This window comes from Heterocephalus glaber, unplaced genomic scaffold, assembly GCF_053883595.1.
Source record: "Heterocephalus glaber isolate CG9 unplaced genomic scaffold, H.glaber_assembly_v1.0 deba00001104, whole genome shotgun sequence".
NCBI classification, from domain to species: Eukaryota; Metazoa; Chordata; class Mammalia; order Rodentia; family Bathyergidae; genus Heterocephalus; species Heterocephalus glaber.
The window spans coordinates 2,462,656-2,486,532 of record NW_028258193.1 but is presented as its reverse complement, the minus strand read 5'-3'; the positions used below and the strand labels follow the sequence as shown (position 1 = coordinate 2,486,532).

Here is a 23,877-nt window from a genome sequence, read left to right as displayed (position 1 = left end):
GGGATGTCTGAATCTCTGTATATGTTGAAAACTCTCTTATTTTCTTAACGTTTGCGTGGAGCTTTAGAATTGAGAAAATTAATCAAAAGTTGGTAACACGTGTAGAGCATGTGGTATTCCAACTGCTCTGCTGCCTTTTATTTTTCGTTCCCTTTTTGGGGACCTGGGATCAAGTATGCAGGGAGTTTGTCTTATACCTCGCCGTGTGTCCCTGGTGAGGGAGCAGGAGCCTTTCTGCCACGGTATTTGATGCCTGAAACCCGTGGTGCTCTGCTTTCCTGTAAACACCTGACATGCTGCTTTCTCCATATAAAAATGAGCTTTCCATTCTGGAGGCCCAAGTCTTGTTTCCATCTGGAGCTGGGCTGCACATTCCCTTCGTCCTTGCATCCTCCCCCTCCATCCCATCACTCTTTTGGAAATGATGGTCCTGGCCACTCCTTCGAGGCCCCTCACGTGTGCAGAAGGCTCTGAGCTGAAGGCAGGACTGACTGTGGGTGCCCGGAGTCCTCACGGCTTCTGTCGTGTTCCTGCAGCCTCAGCATTTCTTGTTTTACCAATTGTCCCTGATCCACAGTTGTAAGAAAACAGGTGTCAGCTTGTAAGAAAACCTTGTTCTTAAAGTTTTCCTGCAAAGGGTAAAACACGGGTTCTCTAGTCTTTCCCCGAGGGTGGGAGGGAGTGGGCTGGGGGTTCTGGTGTGCAGTCCACAGGCAACGGCTTCCAGGAGGGCATTGTGCAGTTGTGCTGCCGCTCTTCTCCTGGTAGTGGAAGTTTCATTTCCTGAAGCCAGAGGCCACGGGAAATGCACTGTGTGAATAAATCTGACAGAAGCCCTCAGGAAGAAGTTTCCAAACGAGCGCAGCTAATGAAATTTCATCAATTGTACAGTGCTGCTAATGCTGCTGCTCCTTCCATGAATTTCAGCCTTCTTTTTGCCGGCCTTTTGTCCCGTTTAGGGATGAATACTAACGCTGTATTTTACTGTGGTATCATGTTTTCACTTCTTCTTTTTGAGAAGGAATTTAATATGGCATTCCTTCAATCATTTGAATGGTTGGGTTCAGGGTTGATGTGGTAGCCAGTTAAGTCACTGGGTTGTGACCCTGTTACTTGCCAAATCAAAAGTGTTACGGGGGGAATTTCTGCCAGCGTCATGCTCAGCAAGATTAAAGAGAATTAGAAGTAGAGTTCAAGTCAATTCAGTAAGTGTCTACCAAATACTTACTGTGTCCTCCTTCCTGCGGGAGACACAGGCATTCAGCACCTTCAGGGAAACTGGTTAAAGAAATTAGTTAAAGCGAAATTGGCAGAAATGTCAATTGACTTGAGTTTGTTTGATTTGAAATGTTTCTCTTATCCACTGGATTGCTCTATCCATAGTTTGTGGTATCAAAACATTAAATATTGCATGAAACTATTATTACATCTATTTTTTACAACCATATATACTATTAAATTTTAATTAAATTGCAGATGATGTCCTACCATGAGCATTTTGGTATTTTGTTTTTTCCAAAAGGAATTAAATTTTCTAATTCATCTTCAATTATAACTGTGTGCTTTTGACATTACTCAAGTTGAAATTTTAAAAAATAATTTAAAATAGTTGAAAATAAAAATCTTTAATCCCTAAATCTCCAGATTATAACTTTGTGCTACCAATCAATCCTTTTTATTTATTTGTTTATTTATTTATTTATTTTTGCGGTACCAGGGATTGAACTCAGTGCTTTGCGCTTGCCACTGAACTAAATCCCCAACCCCTAATGCTTTTAAAAAGTAGTTTTTACTCACTCTATGTTATTTGGCTTTAAGTCATTTATGGCAAAGATTTTTTGAAATTTTTACATGAAATTCGTATATGTTACCAAGAAAAATTCAAGGAACATGAATTTGAAGAGAACACATTTCATTATGTTCCATTCTTACGGGTGTTCTAAACATGGATCATTAGGCATTGCAGGGTTAAAAATACTTAAATTGATTTTAATACTCTGATGCCCTCATACACATTTTGCCAAATATGGAAATAAACTGTTTGCTTCCAATATGATATTTTGTCTAATTAGTTTGGAAAAGCTTGTTGTTTCTCTATTCACACTGGTTTATAAGCTATGCAAATCTGAGTCACTGTATACCTAAGAGATTATATGGTGTGTATCACATTAATAGTTACATTTATTGTTTAGTTGAGAAGCCAATACTTAGCAAGCACCTGCTGAGAGCTAGTGAAGATTCTAGACCCTGTGTGGCCCCTGGTGAAATGGATGCATACCCAGTCCATTTGAAGCACCCATGGGAAAAAGGGTGCAGGAATCAAGAGGGATGAAAGAGAGCTAGTTAATTATTTAATTAACTAAGAGCAATGCAGGACCTATGGAAGTGTTACTGGTGATTTACAACTCAACCTCACGAAAGGGCCCGAAAGTGCAGATATTCACAGACCTATTGTATCTCATTCAGTCTCACATCTTACCTGGAAATGAGTACTGATGAGGAAATAGTTTCAGTGAGGAAGATAAAAAGGAGATCTAAATCCCTTTTCCTCTCCTACTGAACACAGTATCTTGCCTTTCAAAGACTTAGATCTGCTTATTTGTTACTCTACTATATTTATGTGTTGAAAGGGATGCCATGGACAGACTGGAAAGGGAAGGAAGCCAGTGAGGTGGTGTCAAAGCCCAGAGCAGCCAGCACCCTGCCTGGCAGAGCCCGGTGCTCCTGGGCAGGGATGGGGTCGCCCTGCAGGAGAAGCCACTGCTGTCCTGGGAAAGGGCCGGTAGCTCCTCACAGCGATCCTGCAGCAGGACCCTAATCCTGGGAACAGCCATGCTCTCCATTTGTACTTTTTAACATTCACTACTTTCAGCATCAACATTAATTTTTCCCTAGTAAAGGTTCTGTCTTATGCTGTTAATATTGAAGAAAGAAGCATATTTTCTGTCTTAATTGTAGGAGTTGAGCTCTGTTCAACATCTTAAGTCCTAGGTGCTTAGAGAGGTTTCTTTTCACAGCCTACTTCAGGTGATACTTGTACTCCTCGGTAATTTCCCTGCCCAAATGTGTGTCAGTACACTTCTGCACCTCCAGGGACAGTGGGACTGGGAAGAGCCAGCGTTTGTTTCTTTTGCTGCACGTCTACGTGAAGGCAGTGAATGTGCTGGGCAGGTGAACTGTGAAGCGCATCTCTGACATCTGTTTCTGTAGCACAGTGACCAGTAGCTACATGGGTATTTCTGCTCAACAGGCAGTTAGATGGTCTGTGTTGAAGGTAATTTAAAAATATTTGCCTGCTCTTTTCAACAGTGAAATGGAGTAAAATGTAGTAAAGGCTAAATCCAATTTTCAGAATGGGTCATTTGGATTTTCCATTAGTGGGAGTACTTTCTTTCACGATTATTCCTGCAGCTTTAAAAATATTTGATAAATTTTTATAGATAGCTCTTATCCCTGGACTCACAATTTATATGGGTGAATTCAGCTAGTAAATGTGTACCTCATAGTAGCAAGTATTATTAACAATTAAGGGAATCTAAGTGAGGACCAGTGATAGTTGTCTGGGTGCCTGACTCATGTCATGAATCACAGTGTGCTTCAGCCTTGCCCATGTGGTTGTGAGTCTCACCTGCTGTGGCTGAGTAGTACTCCACTGTGTGCATAGGGCAAGGTTCCCTGATCCACTCAGTTGATTCCATACCAGCTGTTCGAGTACTGTGGCGGTGAACATGGGCGTGCCCATGGCTCCTCCACACACAGGTATCTCCTTCGGATGTCCACCCAGTGGCAGTACTGACTGCTTTTGCTTCTGTGTTTGCTCTCTTGGGGATCCTCCAATTGGTCTGAGGGGTGGCTGCACAACTTTGCGTTAATAGGGCAGTGGGAGAGAGCTCCCCTTCCTCCTCTAGACTGTCAGAAGATGATCTACTTTGGGAAACAATGGCTAAAAGTCATGAGCTTTCTCCATTCTGCTTAAGAGTGGATAAGTTCATCTCAGAATCCTGTTCTATGGCCAACGGGTGGTATCAGGTTGGAGAACAATGTCAAGGTGAAAAGGAAGAAAGGTGGGAGAGAGCAGCCTTGAGCCCCAAATCTCAAACTGCACATCAATCCAGTAGGGGTAGCATCGAGACAAATGGCAGAAGTTCGCCGTGAGCCAGATGCCTAGATGACATGCATAGCACATGTTTCCTAACACCAATAGATTGATGAATGAGATATTTTGGTTCATTTCTTCATACAAATTTCTTCCATCAGACTCTAACTGGACATTGAACGGTGGTCAGTATGGGGCACGGCACAAGTCCTGGAGGCGCCAGAACAAACCTCACGTGAGGGAGCATTTCTGGTGTTTCTGGTGGACTTTTCAGCGCTCTATGTCCTTCTGTTTGATCTGGTTGCTCCTTGCATGGGAATGTTTAATCCCAACACTACAAGAATAATTCAAACTTTGGGAACACTGAATCTAAGCAGAAAGCTATTTTCCTCTTTTAATAAAGCCCATTTATTCACACATTTTAAAAGGTTATAAAAGTACTATTATGCAGATATTCGAAAGCCTGATGACATTTTGTGATCATACTTTAGGCCCAGTTTATAAGTTTTTCTCTGTCAGATATTTGATAATTTTGGTAGTTTAAAAGTGGTATCTATTTTTGTGATATAAATGGGTCTTACCAGAAATTTTTTCTTCAACTTGTTTTCTTCTCTTTCCAATAGTTTTGCCTAGCCACACCTGTGGGAATCCTGGGGAAATACTGAAAGGAGTTCTCCATGGAACGAGATTCAACATAGGAGACAAGATCCGGTACAGCTGTCTGTCGGGCTACGCCCTGGAAGGGCATGCCGTCCTGACCTGCATTGTGAGCCCTGGCAATGGCGCCTCCTGGGACTTCCCAGCCCCTTTCTGCAGAGGTACCGTATGGCCGGGATAGGCTTGTGACACGCGGCTCTGATGCGCAATGGTCCTGCAGCTGGTAGTGGCAGACCCCATTTGGAGGAAAAGCAGACACTCCGCCTGGGCCTTAGGAACCCGGCTCACTCTGCTTCCAGAGTAATATGATGTGTTCAGTAAGAAGCCGTACTCAGGACCCAATAAATCCACCACAAAGTGACTTGTAACTATATACTCAAAACTTCCTCCTTTCCACTGCTCAAAATTCACACAGTTCTGCCTTCCCAATCACCATTTGTCACAGTGTTTCGAGGTTTATGCATGGGTATGCCCTAGAGCTGGTTGTTCCCACTTAAAACGCTTCCTTGTGAAAAATTAAAAACTTCTTCTCTAGTTAAATTTCATCTTTAAAGACTCTTTCCACATGTGGGCATTTGCAATGAGCCAATCATTAATAAGCACACACTTATTTCAAGTGTTCATGGCTGTGACTCAGTACAAGGCTGGCTTTACTTTTCCTCAATCCTTGCGGTTTTGACAATTTCCTATGAAAACATTTTACTTTTTTCAGTCTTCAAGAAAGCATATTTTGAAGTTTTGACTGTCTTAAGAAAGATTCACATATGGCTTCTAAAAATAAAAGTAGCTGACATTTATTGGGGTCTCAACGAAATTCCAGAAATGTGCAGGCGCTGCAGTTGGAGGAAGCCCATTCTCGCAACTACTCCCTGTCGTGATGATTGTAGTCACCTCCAGGTAAACACAAGTTTAACCCTCAGAACTTACAAGAGGTAGCATGTAAAGAGGTAGCACTTAAACTTGAGTGGCTTTTAATCCACGCACTGCCTCAAGTCCACATCACCATACGCCTTTATGTGGTATTCACCAGCATGTTGTTCCTTGAATATATGCCACTTAATGAATAGTCACTTAATTTTTCCATTTTTCCCCTGTTCAGTGTTAAAGTTTCATAGGACCGCTGTGAGGGAAGTCATTTTCTAAATGGCGTATTACTGCTACCACAAGCCAGTGCATTATGGTCACTTTCTACGGGCCAGGAAATGTTATATCACATCTAAACGTCACAAGTAGGTGTGTTACTAAAGCTTTGTCTCATGCGTGGAATATCTGTGAGGTTGAGAGAAACAGTGGTGAGGTGAGCAGCAGGATTTAGCATACTGAAAGCGTCCTGGGCCCTGGGGAAACCCTAGAAAGCACATTTCATATCCCACAGGTCCATCTGCCCTCTTGGAATGCTTGTTTCCTCTGTCCACTCCTAACACCCTTACTATCCCTCTCTGGTTTTTATTAATGATATTATTCTCCAACTTTGTATTTTCAGAACAACCATGCCCTGAAATTGCAGACCTGTGTCTAGTTTTGTTCCCTGTCCTGGAGCTCTCAAGCCATCTTACTTCTTCTACACTCTTCCCTCACCTCCCTTTCCTCCACTCTCGTTTTTAGCTTCTCCCTTTTTATCCAGGCCTGCTCCAAGCTTGTAAGTGAGCTCCAGGTCTAGAAGCTCAGTCCTCACCGAACATTCTACCCCCAGTCCTTCTCTCCAAATGACATCATCAGCCAGTCTATCTCGGTTACTCAGCAAGAAGAAACCCCAGCGTGGGTGACACGGCCCCTAATGTGCTCAGCAAACTCCCCTCCCTGAAGGCTACAGTCACACCTATAGTGTCTCCCCAGATAGCAGCCCAAGCTGTCTGCACAGCATAGTGTTGGCTGGACGATCTCTGCTTGTGCTCAGCAACTGTGCCCTTCGCTCCCATCCCTTTGCTCTGCTTCTGCCATGCTGCGTCATTCACACCATGGGAGTTAACAGCGGCGGCACAGCAGGTTTGGTTTTGTTTGGCATTGCCCAAGGAGCCCAGTCTCCCACCTCTGATGCCACCTTGGCTCTTTCTGTCCAGCACCACTCTTTCTCCTCCTTATAGGCAGAAATTGTGCTGACTTATGAAATCTAAACTTCAGGTCAAATTTTTTAATTGCTTAAATAGAAGTTCTGTTGTGTATGGGATTTGTCTTTTTGCTATTCTGTCCTTAGCTTAAGATTCCAATGGTGTTTCCTCACTACTTTGTAACTTCCCAGGAGATAAAATACAACCATGAGAACTGTAAATCAGTATTTCCTTGCTTTCTTTCTGCATGAAAACAGCCTAATTCATGGGCATTGCATCTGGTAGAACTCATTTTTGTTTACATTTGCTTTAGTACTTTTTCTTCTTTTTATTCTTTCATTGAAAGGTTTTTGCTAATTCCAGAATTATGTACCTTATAAAGTCAAGGCTGTTTTTACAATCAGCCAATTATCTTCTCTATCACTGATTTTCCTTACATTACAACTATATCCAGGTACTTTCATCATGATGAATATTTTCTACCATATTATAGATTAACATACTTCTTTCAAAATCTTGCCTTTTTAAATACCAGGCCTACTCGGGTTTCAGAGGGCATTGAATAAAATAGTTTGAAGGACACAGCAGTTTGTTATTGATTGGATAACTGGATTATAAAGAGAAATCAATGTTCTGATTCTTTTAAATGTGTAGATGTGGCATCTCCAGGAGAGATGTCAATGAATTTCAGCAATGTGGCTGAGAAATTCTAAGAAATGAAATGAGCATATTTTTCACTTCCCAAAAGTTCTAATAATTTAGTTCCAGGAATTGTTGGAGGATTTTTCTTGACAGTGATGCTAACAGTTAACTCCACTCCACCTGTGCACAACTATTCTTGGCCTGTGTTGTGCAATTTCACTTTTCCTTTCACCTGGTCATCTTCAGCCTGCACAACAACAATAACACCGTGTGTGTGTCTCTCTGTGTGTGTGTCCACACTCCATGTAACCTCGTACATTCTTCTTTCTTCTTTGCCTGACTGATTTAAACTTTTTTGACTGACATCTTGCTGATCACTTATGATGCCACAAGTGCTGTGCTGAGACACTGCCCCTCTCACAAGCAGCACACACTTTGGACTGGTCCAACATGCAGTAACACAGCAGGCTGCACAGTAGGACTAGAGACGCTCCTTAGGCAGAAGAGTCCAGCAATGAATGGGCTGCTCCTCAGGAAGACCTCATGCAGATGTTCCTCTAGGGAGGGACTCTCCCAGCTCCTCTCACTTCTCCCAGTCCTCTGGTTTTCACCTTCCTTATGGCCCATCATTGCCACAGTTACTCCTGACACACTGGAAAGGACGCACATGTCACCATGGGCAGGATCACATCTCCCCACAGGGACAAAGGTAAAGAAGGAGGAGAAGATTTCGGATACGGTTGGCAAAGGAAGTTTTGCTCATGATTTAAATGGCTTCCTATTTGGTTTTGGTTTTCCTTACTTCACTATTAAATCCTACTATTAAGGATTAGCATGTATAGCAACATTAGTGCTTTTGAGTTCTAGAACAATAGAAGGAAATAGAGTACTAAATCAAAAGACAAAGGCTTTCTTGTTGAATGGGAAATGGGAAAAGCAGCCCACCATCTTCAGACTGCTGGCAGCAACATGCAAAAAGAGTAGAAAGAAGTGGAGGGGATTTGTGTTGAGAAAATCCTCCTGCATAAGAAAACTCATGTCTAATCCAAAGAAATCCCAGGAAGGTGTGATTTTCCCTTCATAGTATCCACAACGAGGCTGGAAATTAATTTTGCTGCCACCTTTTGGTCCCGAGCTGTCCTTTCCTCCTCCGTCTTCCCGATTCTGGATCTTACCTTCTCAGTACTAGCCTGATCTTCCATCTGCATCCTAACTCTCTAGATTTCATCCCCAAGGAGAAAACAGTGTTGGGGCATAGGCAATAGCTGGCTCTGGAAGCTGTGAGTCTGGCTCCATCCCCAGGAATGTGGTGGACAGTTGCCCTAAAGTCACACTAGGCTTTAGCTCACCCCACCCGAGAGCCAGCTTCCCTTCCCCCACAGACAACCTTCCACCAGCCTTGTTCTTTCCATGATGGGGCACTCCAGATTCGGACACTGTACTTTAACAAGCGACTCTTAGTTGCTATTATGGAGCTGAGATTCCTCTAGTGAAAGGCCTGGAAGGGCACAGTGACAAGCTGCCCCAGCCACGCACCCTTGTGTGTGGCACCCCCTGACATGGGCTGAGTCCCCTCAGGACTGGGCTCCTGCGGAAAGAGGTCCGGCAGTCATACAATGAAGTTCTCCTTAATTTGTCAAAAGGCTGCATGTAAAAGTTGAAAAGCAGTAGACTTTCACATTATTCTCGCAGTGTAAATATTGTTCACTGCAGAGCCAAGGATCTGCCCGTAATTAGACATCCTCTTCCAGGACTCCAGCTTTGCAGTTCCTGTGCCACTCAAAGAAGAGGTCAAATGAGCTCTTTCTTTGCCTCCATCATTCAGAATGAAGCTGTAATTACTTTTGTTTTACATTTGGACCAAGACTTTTTCATTCTGCTTGTTTTGATAATGTGATATTAGCAGGATCAAACACAAATATTATGTGCTCATGTTAAATTCCAAATGGATATTCTTGACAAGCAGCTGATTCTGATATCTGTGATGATTTGGACACGGCCTCCTTCCACACCGGCTTTCAGTCCAAGTCGCCAGTCTGCTGCCTGCCACTGTCGGAGGAGGAGAGAGCGTGGGGTTTCTGCAGACAGGTGCCTACTGTGCAGCCCTGTTCCCCGCCACACACACGCACACACACAAGCACACACACACACGCACACACACACCGCCTGTGAGCCCAGCCTGTGGCCCCAGTGCACTGCAAGTGAATTCGGGAGCTGTCATCTGTGAATCGGCCAAGCTTGGCCAGCAAGTGTCCCGTCTAGGCACACGCTGCCTTCCATTGGCCCTCAAAGCTGAACCATCTATTTTTTCCTTGATGATTCATACGATTATTTTGCTTTCATCACAATGATCCAGATATCTTCTGCTTCTTAACTGTCTGAATCATCAATACGAGTGAACTTTACTCTTTATGAAGGGCAGACAGTGATTTATTTCTCTATCTTAGACTTCTTGCTCAGTCTGTGGGCCTCACACGACCTCACACCCTGTCTCTCTCTGCTTTGCCCTCGCTACCCTTGGGGCCACCAAGGGCCCTACCTGCACTGTCTCCCAGAAAATCTCCTTTACATTTTCCCTTTATTTTTCCCTCCCTCTGAAATTCTGATTATCTTAATTGTACATACTTACGCAGTAGAATGTGACATTTCAATACATGTATAAAATGTGTGCTGATCAGATTGGTATAATCAATATCTCTATCTCATTGTTAGTACATCCTGTTTAGAATCTTTATGTTTTTCTCTTCTAGATATTTATAAATTATACAAGTTATTGTGAATGGTAGTCTTCTCCAAGTACCGCACAACACCAGAAATTATTACTTCACAACAGTTTCTTCAACGTCGTTTATTCCTCTCTCCTCCTTCCCCACACCCTTTTCTGCCTCTAGTAATCACCACCCCAGATTCCAATCCACTTCTAAACACCTTAATATGAAGGAGAACATGTGGCATTTGTCTTTCTGTGTTTGCGTTATTTCATGTAACACAATATTTTTTAGCTCCATCTATATTGCTACAAATGGCAATCATTTTTTCAGTGTTGAATAATATTCCTCTGTATGTATGTGCGTGACTTTTTTCTTTATCCATTTATCCAACAATGGAAAGGTCTGTTGATGCCAGTTATGGGTGGGTGTGAATGCTGCTACAATACACATGGAAGTGGAAGTAGCCCTTTCCTGTAATGATTTCATTTCCTTTGGATATACACCCAGTACTGGGGTGGGTAGATCAGATGGTAGATCTAGTTCAAACTTTTGAGGGATCTCCATGCCATTTCCCATTATGGTTGTGCTAACTTACATTCCCACAAACAGTGTTCAAGCATTGCCTTTTCGGAATCCTTACGGATGTATATGTTATGCACTGATCATTTGTTATTTCTTATCTTCTTCGTAGTGGCCATTCTAGTTGGAGCAAGATGATATCTCAATGTGGATTTGATTTGCATTTCTCTAATGATTAATGATGTTGGACATCTTTTCATATAATTCTTGGCTACTTGTCTTTTCAGATTGCTTGCACATTTAAGTGGATTATTATTACTATTTGATGTTAGATGTTAAATTCTTTGAGCTCCTTTTATGTTCTAGATGTTAAATCCTTGTACTGCAAAGAGTTTGCAAATATTTCTTACTGATATTGTGGCATTGTCCAAAAAGAAGTTGTCCCTTCACTCTGTTAATGGCTTTATTTTTTGGTCTCATGTGATTTCAGGATCTTTTCTAAATCATCTTGGCCTATACTAGTATTCAGAGGTATTTCTCCTATATTTTCTTTATTATATTCATAGTTTCTTTCCTTTAGCTCTTTAATTTATTCCCCAGAATTTTTAAAGCGTTGCTTCATGTTTCCAACCATGTTCTTGGTTTCTGATGAACTGGGGGTATTCAAGTGCAGACACAGAAGAGATTGCAAGTGAACAATGAGATTTGTGTCAAACTAAACCAGCCCCAGGAGCAGGGAGTTCCGTGGTGAAACTTAGTCTGAGTTTAGTTAGAACCCGGAGAACCTGGGTTCTGCTGTCCAAGTGCCGGAGGAGTCCCAGCTTCAAGGAGAGAAGGCTGGCCCCGCCTGGCCTGTTCGCTCCACCCAGGCCTTGATTGCTGGATGTCTGCCCACCCACAGTGAGGGAGCATGTCCCCACCAGGCTCTTAGACATGCTGGCCAGCCCCTCTGGCTCTGCCTCCCAGATGTACTTAGATGTGGTGCTCCCGCTCTGCAGATGTCCCTGACTCTGATGGAGCGGACGGTAACATCAGTAACATCGACCATCTCCACTGCGTTACTGAACCTGCGTGCCAGGTGTGTCCTGTGATCTTTGCACACCACGTGTGGGTGTGGTCCATGGTGCCGCGCAGGGCAGGGTTCATGTCCACACCCAGGGGTCACAGAGGAGGAGTCTCGTCCTCTCCCAGTCTGGCATCATGCACACAGCGGTGCCACACCACTCTGGCTTCCTGCTGTCACCGTGTCCCCAGCTGGAGCCTCGGGGGCGAGGACAGGAAGGTGTTCTCATGCTGCTGCATTGTGTCTCTGTTTGCTCTGCTAGGGAGCGGGATCCACACACCACACCGGGGCAGCACACGGATCATTCCTGGAAACCAGCTGCTCCCTCAGTCAAGCACTACCCTGGCTTCTGTCTAAACACACACATCTAAGATAAATATTCACCTAAATATGTCAAAACACACTGTCACTGTTATATGACAGTTTGGGGAAATATGGGATGTGCCAGCTGTTTTGATTTGTCTTTAGGGATGGACTCATTTTATCCATCCCAGGACAGTTGTGTGTTCTTGGAAGGGTGTAGGTTCCCCAGAAGCAGTGCCAGAGATGCCTTGGTTACACCTGCTAAATAATGCACATCCCAGCTCCAGTTAGAGCCACCCAAAGCCAAGTATCCATTTAATTGGTAAACCTTACATAATTTGACTGCAAATGACAATATGTCACTCATCAGTGCTTGATGAGACATCAATCAGGGCTTTCTGGTGGCAGATGTTTTGCTGATAGAGATGAGGGGTGGGGAAGCCCCAGGCAGGAGGAGCGGGCTGGCTTTGATGGGGTCTGTAAACGATGCCATATTTAACACAGCTGTGTTTTATCAGCTCAGTTAGAGCAGTCATGATGGAGAGGGATCGCAAGTGATTTGTCATGTTGGGACCCAGCCATGCAGAGTAAGATTGAGGGGCAAGCTTCATGCAGAGACTTGGTTTTATGTTAGCTTTGAGTAGTTTTAGATGATTTAACTTAAAGCACTCTTTCTGCATACTGATCAATAAACAACTGCAATAGAAATCTTATTCAAACTGAAAACAATAGTTTGAAAAACAAGTCTCAGTTTTAGATTATAGTAAGCCTGGTCTCCATCGTTTACATCTTCCTATTCTCAGGCTTTCTACTAAGTATATTTATGTTTTATCATCAAATACAAACTTGTAACAGATTTAGTAACTAATCTCATATTTCTCTGCCAATTATCCTCATTTTTGTGGGTTACTTTATGATACTTTTCAGTATTTTATTCTAGGTAGGCATCGGGTTAGGGTTGAAGCTATGAAGAGGAATGGTCCCATTTAGTGCGAGAATGAGTGCCTGACAGTACATGCCTGTCTTCGTAACAGGCTGCAGGGTGCAGGGTTAATAGTGGCTACTTTGCCCTTCAAGTTCCAGCTTTGCCAAGGTCTTGAACAAGCTACTTTCTTGCAAAGCTCGAGGTCCTGACCCTGTTAAGGTGGAGGAATACTACGTTTGGCCTCATGGTACTGGTGAAGGTTAAGCAATGTCCTGTGGCTGCTCGATATCACGCACTGCTCTTGGCACTGCAGTTCCTGCCCCTGCGGAGCTTGGTGGGCAGAGGGAGCACGGATGCCAGCTCATCTTGGGGCAACAGTGCTGCACTGACTTCCTCCTGTGTGAGATGAGAGCTGCATCACAGTTTTCAGTGTTAATTGGCATCATTTTATTCTCAATATCACGGTCATTATTAGCTTTCTCTTCCCATTATTAAACATAATGACTGTCTCCAATGTTTATTACTTCTACACACAATGCTGGAATTAGTGTCTGTGTACCTATACTGTTGCTTTTGTTTCCTCTGCTTAGATATTACCTAAGAGCACAAGTTTAGAAATATTATGTATGTTTTTGCAAACTTAACGAACAAATCTCCAATGCCATCCATAGTCATTTCACAAAATTACTCAGTTTCCATATTGGTATCTACTTTTAATTTGATGGCTTTGGTGGCATTAACATCTTACCAAAAAGTTGTTTCAGTTTCTTTTTGATTTGCTATGAAACTGTGGAATATTGGTTTCAGTGGAAACTCTGAAGTTGGGTTGTTTGAGGAAAGTGAAGCAAGAACCCTGGGCATCGTGAAGGGCAGTTCAAGGGCGTGAGGTAAGGGGGCACATGAGGTGATGCACGGGGACACACGGGTTAGGGGAGCGAGGAGGTTACGTGGTTGCTCGGGGCATCCTCCGTGCCCTGGCATCAGAATTGCTGGAGTTCTTGCAACAGGGACCACGGGCCTGAGCAGAGAGTCCAAACCATGGCTGGGGAAAGTCACCGCCTACTGGCAGCCAGGGTGTAAGAACACTACAGTGCGAATCAGGTGGAGCAGTGTTGCTGGCACGCACAGGAGGAAAGCACTGAGAATCTCACTGTCCCAAGGGTTGCTTGTGTCAGCTCTGACATCATCCAGAGCTAAGAACAGCTGGGGAAGCAAGAGTTGAAAGCTATGAGAGGAGCAGAGCTTAAAGCCAAGGGTTTCAGGGTCCCCATGCACTCATTTGTGGACGGCATGGAGGAAGCAGGAGCTTGACGCGGAGGACAGTGGAGGCGAGGCAGGGTACCACGAAAAGGGAACAGCGGCAATCTAGGGGCAGTGGCATCCACAGAGAGGAAGTGGGGTCTACCGCAGGAGGCAGCACCCATGGTTCTCTTCTCGGTTGACCTCCGGCCAGCCTGGGGTGCGCTGAATGCCAGGGATCATCTCAGAGCACACGCACATCGCACAGTCACCGTATGTTAGTGGCGAGAACACGTCTTAACATGGAACTCACTGATTATTTCACAACATAACCCAAGTCTAAGTTTCCTAACGACAGAAGCACCCCTGTATTGCCCACTGAGCAGTAACTACTTGTCTCCTCAGGCAGACACCCGTGTAAGGAGGCTGAGATACTGTTATTGGTGACCACTGCCTCTCACTCCAAGTCACACAAGCACAAGCTGTGGGTTTCCTTCGGCCCATGTGGCAGGCACTGGACGGGGAGTCTGCATGGCTCAGTATGGCTAAAGGTTGCAGGACAGTGTCACAAGTTTGTGACCTTGTGTGCCCCATGACTAGCTGTCCAGCTGCAGCAGAGGAGGGAGGTGGAAAGTCTGTCATTTATACCCGACCTTGAGCTTCCGAGGACCTCGAGTTGGGGGGTGTTAGAAGTTCGGAAATGCGTGATGTGCGGGCCTTTGTACGGATGAGAGTCAGGGGGACAAAGTGCACCCCCGAGATCAGGGCTTCTGGCAGTGACTGCTGTGAAGGAGGAGGCGCAGGGACATCTCCTGGTGGAGCCTTAGGATAGAGCTGCTGGGATGGCGAGAGCCCGAGGGATGGGGATGGGGTGGCGGAGGTGCGGGCCCTGGTCCCTGGAGCCGGAGCAGTGGGAGCCCGGGGAGGGCAGCCCTGTGCTGACGCCCTGACCCCGCTGACGACTCCCACTTTCCACTCCTGGGAAGGCAGAGCAGAGAGCTGGGAAGGAGAGAATTCCAACATGATGATAACATGCCCAACAAGTATTCTATAAACTGTTCCACAGGGACCGGTCCTTGCCTGTTTGAAGAAAGTCCTAGTGCATTTTATCTAGCAGTTAGTATCTGTGCTCCTTGGCCACTTTCTGCAATCCCAGACGGCCTTGAGACAGCAGCCCCGCCTCATAGGAGATCCCTTGCTGTCCCCACATGGACAGAGGCTCCGGGCCTGCACCTGCCATGGGCGCGTCTGAAAGGACCAGGAGCCAAAGCCTCTCCTCGGGCCCGGGGACCCCGCCGTGTGAGATGACACTGCACTCACACAAGGACTCTACAGCTGTTACCATTTCACCTTCACAGTAGCTCACCAGTGGGCACCAGGCTCATGTCCATTTATAGAGAATGAGAAGGAGGGACCGAGAAGGTCAGAACTTTGGGAGAGAGCTGCCAGGGCAGGTGGCACAGCTTGGGTCCAACCTAGACAGTTGGACTCTGGACTTTTGCTGGTACCAAGATTCTGTACGGCATTTACAGCAAGCGTGTCAAGCAGCATCTCCCGGCTTTGAGACTGAACGCAATAGTCAGAATGTGGGTGCTTTTCATGTTTTCCCAGGTATTTTCCCTGCAAGTTTAAAAGCTGATAGGAGATGTTGCACCCAGTTTGCTGTCCTGCACTGTGTGAATGTAGTCACTTAGGAATTCCTGGAGCAGAGCCATCCATGCGTGGAAAACTCATGGCCCGATGGCACTGCAGAGCAGGCTGTGCCTTGTTCAGTCATGTATCTGTTGCCACATATGCAGAAGTTTCCATTTTTCATGATAGATAGGCCGGTTATATTCCTGGACCATGTTTTATTCTGTATTTTGAATTATGTCTGTAACATTAATTCCTAATAAATTTTGCACCAAGACAAGAGATATATTTTAAAGTTGAGGATAAAACTGTTTTTACAAGTTTGAACTTCCTCAAGAGGCGAAACAAACCACTGCACTTTGCTTGCTGGATACGTGTAGAACCATTCTCCTTGCTTAGAGAAATCAGTAGATTGAAATATATCTTTATTAAATATCTTCTCTATTCCTTGGATTAACTCAAAGCCATTCAAACTTCATTTAGCTGTGCAATCTTTCCTCCCAATGCAAGGTTTTGTAAAAATTCAATGTAGGAAATATATCGAAAAGCAATTGCTGAAATAGCAACTCAGGGGGTCCAAAGCCTCCCCAGCCTTGGCTTTGGAACATCCAACTCATCCCCTTGGAATTCCCAGGGCTCAGACTTTACAACACTCAACAATCTGATTATATACTGGTGCCTATTGTTCCTTTTCTGGGAACTCCTGAATGCTGACTGCTATTGTAGAATATTTACCCAGTACTTTGAAACTAAGTTCATTTTTGTGCTGCATAATTAGCAAATAAAAGAAAGATAGTATGTTATTTAGATAGATACCCATATTGCCACCTTCCAAATTTAAAAATTCCCACCGATACAATATAATAAAATTAGTATTAAAGTCTGAAGATGTTGATGTACTTTCATCATTTATTAACATCTCTGAAATAAGAGAAGTTTCTATTACATTAATATATATAGGAGTATATCATTGAAGTACTGGCCAGAATTACTGAGTTTAATAGTCACCTGTCTGTTTTAATATATCTTACATTTTGGCCATGATTTATAAATTTTCATCACGTGGCTATCATCAGAATCTGAAATAATTTCTTCAGTTGTCCCGAATTTTGTTCATAATTACATTTTTCCCGGTACTGGAGATTGAACCTAGGCTCTTCACACCGAACTACATCCCCAGCCCTCTTTCTCTCTTTCATTATTCTGAGGCAGTGCCTTCCTAAGCCACTAACTTTCTCAGGTTTGGCTCAAACTCCCTGCCTCAGACTCTCAGACTGCTGGAATTAGGAATATATACCACCATGTCCAGTTCATATTTACTTTTTATTAATTTCTCTGTCGATTTTGATGTTATCTCCTCCTGAAATTTCCATTCTGTTCTGGTAGTTGTATAAGAAATATAAGCCAGGAATTTCCCTGGACTCACGGCTTCTAATTTTTACAAACGAGCCAACAGAGCAGACAGGGAAATACAGTCCTCCCGTAGATTGCTACAGTTAGAAAACTTTCTTCTTGGCGATTCACTTTTGCCTGAAATATCACTCCAGTGAGTCATGCTTCAGTTCTTAGAGATTATTTTTTTAAACTAATACTGAAAAGGAACTTGCTTCCCTAATTTTGTTCTGAGGTAGGATATACTCTGAGGCCAAGCAGAGCCCCAGAAATACATATACTGTATCTCCTTGAGGGCAAGTGAATAGAGGCTTGTTTATCATTAGCCAAAGGAATTTCAGGAGTCATTCAGAAGGGCAGCAAGAGGGAGGGATGGAAGGAAGGCAGGAAGGAGGGAGGGAAGGAGGGAGGGAGGCGGAGGAAGCTCCACTAGCTCACCCTGCTCTTAGCAACACAAAGGAACTGCAGCGGGGCAGGCCACGGAGATGAGGTGTGACCTGAGGTGGCTTCCCTCTTACGGGTGCTGCTTGGAAGAGGTCAACCCAGGATGCTGAGCTGGAGACCTGGAGACCTGGAGACGGCGGGGAGACACACCCCAGACCGGAAGCTGGTCAAAGGTAGGGGAGGAGCTTTGTGGTCATGGCCCCCGGGGCAGAGTGGCCAGACAGGTGTGGAAAAGTCAAGGTGGGAAGTGAGGAACCTGGGACAGAGAAGGAGGAGTCAGGGAGGCTTGGGTCCACTTCACACGCTTCCTTTTGAAGAGCCATAAAGTGGGGTTTTCCTCTTTGAGTTTGTAGCAGTCAGCATCCTTGTCACTGGACACAATAACTAACACCCACAATTTAAAGGAGGAAAGCTTTACTTTGGCTTACAATGTTGAAGGGTTCAGGCCATGGTCGCTGGCTCTGAAGTGGAACCAGTGTGGTGGGAGGGTCTGGCAAAGGGAAGCTGCTCGACCCGGCAGCCAGGAAGCAGGGGGGCAGGGAACAGGGGCACATCTCCCAAGCCACGCTCTGCCGCACCTGGGCCCCAGCTCTGGACACGGCAGACATCTGGGGGATGTTTTCCAAATGAATCATAGCAGTAATAGAGTGGGTAGGGGACATCTTCTAACAGATAGCTCTTGGAATGTAGGGGATAGGGGGAGGGGACGTTACCAGAACCTCTGCAGTGAGTCCTGGTCTCCCGTGAGCCATGGCAGCACACGGCGAATGACAGGAAAGGTAGACAAATGAGACTGAGAAGAAGCTGAGCTTTGGGTCTGATCAGTGCTGCTCTGGGAGGCAAAGACAAAAACCCCCTAGCTTGCAGCACTTTTTCTTCAGTACATGGGGAAACAGATGTAACAAGTGAAATGCAGAGTTCAGTACTTCACATTGGGTACAAAAGGCTGGGGGCAGTGGAAATCTGAGAACAATGAGGAACTATGCAAATGGAGATTTGGTTCCTCCCTGGCGTCTCCCGCAGGGGTGGTCTTGTCCTGGAGATTACAGCTTCCGGGGATCACAGAGGTCTCAGTTGTGACCCGAGGCCAAAATGCAATTATGTCTGGAATGTCGTGGCTGGGCTGTAGGCAGGAGATCTAGGCCTACTCCAATGATTTTTCCCTAGAATTATGTAGCATTGCTCCCAACCTTGGAACATTTTCAACTTCCAGTTAAGTGTTGGAAGGATTCTTCCTGCTGACAGGAGTAGAAGAGACTGTAGAGAAAGAAGGAAAGCTGGTGCATCAGTTACGCACGGGTGTGTGTGTAGAGGTGTGTAAGTACAGATGCGATGTGTATGTGTAGAAACAATTTTGTGTTCATGCACACAAGGAACATGGCTCCATCTGAAAAGCAGGAAATCCTGCACTTATTTGTGGTAACGGGGGTGAACCTAACTGGTGTTACCTCAAAAGACAGACGGAAAAGACAAGTGGCAAACAATCCCCGGTACGGGGGTCCCAGAAGCAGACACTCAGAGGAGTGGGGAGCAGGACTGCAGTGATCAGAGGCTGGGGGCCAGGAAATGGTCAGGGGACAGACTCTCAGGACTAACATGAGGAGACTGGAATCACAGGCACACCATGGTGAGGAGTGTTCATAGCACAGTGGCCCCTTGACTTGCAAACTCAGTTTGTTTCCGAGGGCAGTTGTAACACAAGTTGGTCGGTAAAGGCTCAGGCTCCTGCACAGCCTTCAGAGTCCCTTCTCCTGTGCACAGCAGACCTCAGCATCCTTAGACAGACACTGGCCCAGGGTTTCTCCCTTAGCCCCACACAGGAAAGGACATTGGAATGTTCCTTCCAGAGCTCTTTAAGGGTCTCATCTGTGTCTGAGACCATCTGGAAGCACAAGCAGCCAGCATTCAGGACTGGCATTCAAGACTGGTTGTGAGTTAAAACTAAAATTCCAATCCTAACCCAAGCTATTCGTGTATCAGGCTGGTCGTAACTAGAGGGTCCACGTACTGCACTGTGTGCCTGCGTGAGCCTGGTCAGCAGAACTGGCCTTTGTGTTTAGGAAGCCTAGGTGGGGCTTCGGGGGAGCTGGAGGCCGTGGAGGGAGGGAAGGGCTCTGCATGCTTCTCACCAGTCGCTGGCCGCTGTGTCTCCAGAGCCCATCCCAAACCTGCAGCTTTCTGTGCAGGTTGCAGAGGGCCTGATTACAGATGCTGTGTCCAGTCTGTGGAGCACTCAGTGCTCCCCGGAAGGCTGCATCATGGGGAAATGATGTGGCGGTCACTTCCTGCGGTCCATGTGCACAGAATCATTTGTCAGCCTGCAGAGGCGCCCTGCTGGTCTGTCACTTGCCCCCAGGAAGCTGAGGACAAGGAACACCGTGCTGCCACAGGTGTGGTCACAGTTCCCAAGTCCCTACCTTTGAAACTCCCATGTGGAAATTTCCAGGAAGGAACTCTTTTTAGTACTTTATTTATTAATGGGTATTAGAAATAAAGGGTTTATTAATAATCTACTAGTAGACTTAGTATTTTTGCTAGCTTTTCTATCATAGGTCCAGTCTGCTTTCTGAAATTGCATCTGAGCAATTCTACACATTTGAAAATGTAATTTGTCCTATAAAAGAATTCATCTTATATCTGCCACATATCCATTTTCATCAACATGCAAATGCTCCAGTGAGAAATGTATTAAATAACCATCATAAAGCTGCTATAACTGTACTGCTTTTTAGAGCTGAGATATTTTAGCATAGAAAAGTTACTATCTATTTTTCTATTAAGCTCATTGTTCATTTACCTAGGTTTTCTTAAATGGAAAACAACTGGGTAATAGGACTGGGGAGAGGTAGGAGGAATGACTGGGGAAGATGAAGTAAAAGTACCCAGATGTGATATGTTTATGTACCAAGAAAAAATGCCAAAAATGGAAACCATTTTCAAATAATGTTGGAAGGACTCTACTTCCTTCAGGTGCTTCATGTAAACAGATTTAGGGAAAATACCACATATATTATCCCTATATTTTTATCAATTAAATAAGCTAAAACTTCAGTAAACAGTCACTAAACTTGGTTCAAAGAAAGACTGATACAATAGATTCTCTGGTGTGAGAAACTGAAAGTGTAAATAAGGATCAAAATGTAGAGTAGACCATGTGAGATAGGAAGAAAAGGGGCAAAGGGGAAGGGGAAGTGGGAGGGGTAGGGGAAAGGAAAGAAGGGAATGGAATTAATATGAGAAAAGGAAAAAATGGAAATAAAGTCTTTGCAAATAGGGAGGGATGGAGAGGTTGAAGGGAGGGCAGAGGAAAGGGGAAAAATAGGAACAAAGATCCATCATGTATAGGTACAAATCCCCAGTGATGAATGTCAGTATACTGTATACCTAAATGCACCAATAAAATTAATGAATGAGAAAAAAGAAAGATGACTACAGAGTTGGAATAGGGATTCACTAATTTTTGCTCCAAAGGCTATGTGCCATGTTACCACCTAGGACTGGGAGGCGAACAGCTTGCATTCAGCCAAGTACATCCTTCTCAGCTAGAAGCGCTGCTGTCCCCAGAATGAGTGAGAAAGTCTGGAAACACCACAGGTGCCTCAGGTGGGAGAAATCCCTGGCAGCTCTTGATCACTGGTCAGGGTGCTGTTTGGCTTCCTATTAAACCCATAACAGCCAGCTACACATAGAACTGGGTACCCGCAGCTGTCAAAGGGCTGAAGCTAAAGAAGCTGGGAATCTAAGCCCTAACTAATATGTATACATATATATATTAGTTAAGGCTTAGATCAATAATTAAGATAATTTAAATAATTAAATGTATAGCTGTATATATAGGTATATATAAAGGGGTGTATATATATATATATATATATATACACACTCCTTTTAATTATTTACCTTTTAATGTATATAGTTACCTTATATCTATTTACCTTTTAAACTGATACATGAAAACACAACATTACACATTTTATCGGGATGCCTATTTCAATGGTTCACTATATACCTATTTTCTCAAACATGTGTCCTCCCTTTTGGTGGGCACACTCAGGGCCTTTCTCCTAGCTTGTTGGCATTTCCATTCCCATTGTCTGTCTTCGCCCACCCTGCACACCAGATTCCCCTCTCTATGACCTGGGCCCCCTGACCAGGCTCCCTCCCTCTGCCGCTCCGTGTGCCACCAGTCTGCAGTCAGTTTCTGTAGATTCTGACATGAGTGAAATCGTGCAGGACATGACTTTCTGTGTCTGGCAGATTTCATTTCAAATCGTGATTTTCAATGATCTTTACTTAATGAGTCTATTCATGTTATCATGAATGATAGAATTCCATTCTTTCCTGACTAAATATATCCTGTTGCGGTACACATGCCGTGTTTTCTTCCTCCATTCGCCTGTTGATGGCTGCCCGCTTCCCCATTACTCGGCTGTGTGAATAGCGCTGCCATACGCCAGGCGGTCAGATGTGCCTTGGATACGCAGATGTCGGCTCCTTTGGATCCACACCCATTAGGTGGATTGTGGAGTCACGTGCTAGCTCCGCTGAGTTTTGAGGAACCTCCATGTTTTCCATATTGGACGTACTGATGTACATTTTTGCCAACAAAGTGCAAGGGCCCCTTCCTCCATTCTCTCAATACTTGTTATCTTTTGCTTTTCACACTAGCCATTCTTACAGGAGTGTGGTGATACTTCACCGTGGTTTTAATTTACATTTCCTGATGATTAGTGGTGAGCATTTTTCATGTATCTGTTGTCCATTTCTAGATTTTCTGGTGAGAAATGTCTATTTAAATGTATTGCCCATTTTAATCAACTTATAACTTTTTAATTGAATTTTTGGATTTCTTAAAACCTTATCAAATGTAGGGTTTGAAAACATTCTCCCATTCTCTCGGTGATGTGCTCACCATGATGATTAGGAGGGAAGCTCCTGTAACTTGAGAGGGGGTGGGATGCACATGGTTAGGTGTTCAGGAGCTGCTCATCACAAATGACCAGCCAGCTGGGGTCGGAGCGTCACACGGGCAGTCAGGGGATGGAAAATCGAAACACCCTAACGTATACAGACACACAGCTCACATCTCTATACTTCTCCAGCCCCTACCCCAAGAGTGGATGTTGAGATCCAGCCTTGGACAGGACTAGGATGCGTGGGAGGAGATTCGGGACACAGAGTGCGCAAGTTCAGAGTGAGGCAGAAGGTGAAGAATACTGGTGAAGTGCAGTGCGTGTGGGTTATTTTATGGGCAACAGGTACAAAGCCTTTCTGGAGCTTTCCTGATAGTCTGAATTGCACATTAGAATTGTCCACCAAGCAGAGGAAAGCGCGGTATCTATTCACAGAGTGCCACCCCTCCTTGGTTACGGAGACCCCTGGGGTGTGAAGTCCCAGACCCTGTGGCGCCCGTGGCAGGCACGCATGTTGGTGCCAGGAGCAGCCCCGAGGCAGAACCACGGCCGTGTGTGTGTGTGTGTGTGTGTGTGTGTGTGTGTGTGTGTGTACGCATGCGCGCACGCGTGAAGACAGGGGCTGAGCCAAGGAGGGAGCCTGCTGTGCCACAACCCTCTCTCCAGAGTCAGGCCTTGAGCAGACTTCCTGTGCCATCAACCTGCCCTGCTCGCTGGGGCCCAGGCGTCTCTTCTGTTACTCTCCCTCATTGTGGGCTCCCTATGCAGGAAAACGGAAATAGCTCATGTGGACACCGGGAGCTGTCCGTGGTGCCTTTCTAGGGCCTCCTGTGTGCAGAACAGCCCTCCACCCCTGAGAAAAGTCCGCCTCCCCCCACCCCCACATTTTTTTTTTTTTTTGAGGTAGAGTCTTTCCATGCCTAGCAGGGCCTTCATCTTACACCTCACAGCCCTCCTTCTTCTGCCTCCTCAGTAGCTGAGATTACAGGTGTGCAGCACCAAGCCCATTTTCACGTGATGGAGAGGTATATTTAACAATAAGAAAAAACAGTAATTGAAAAAAAATATATTCTTGCATTCTCTAGATAATGTGAGCAACATAAGTCATAATATAATTTCTGATAACCAGTCATGAGTGGGTCCTAATTTCATTCCATGTTTCATTTGAAGGAAACAATATGGTGACATACTTATCTACATATGTGGATTGCAAAGAATAGCTATAGCTGTTGCTTTTCCTCTCTTGTTCTGCCCATGGATTTAAGACAAGGAGAAGTATCAACTCTAAAACAA

General features: G+C 44.8%; 1 protein-coding gene across 5 annotated transcripts in view; it reads left to right on the top strand.

Moving 5' to 3' along the window:
* The window catches only part of Csmd1 (CUB and Sushi multiple domains 1), a 1,515,607-nt gene that overhangs the window by 790,884 nt on the left and 700,846 nt on the right, over positions 1 to 23,877 (top strand). For 4 of the 5 annotated variants that reach the window (XM_087210084.1, XM_021248185.2, XM_021248184.2 and 1 more), the window contains exon 4: positions 4,720 to 4,914. In XM_087210084.1, coding sequence (XP_087066210.1) covers positions 4,720 to 4,914 — 195 coding nt within the window. Of the gene's footprint in view, positions 1 to 4,719; positions 4,915 to 17,654; positions 17,845 to 23,877 lie in introns of those variants that run through there. The other variant, XM_021248187.2, reaches the window with a different exon arrangement.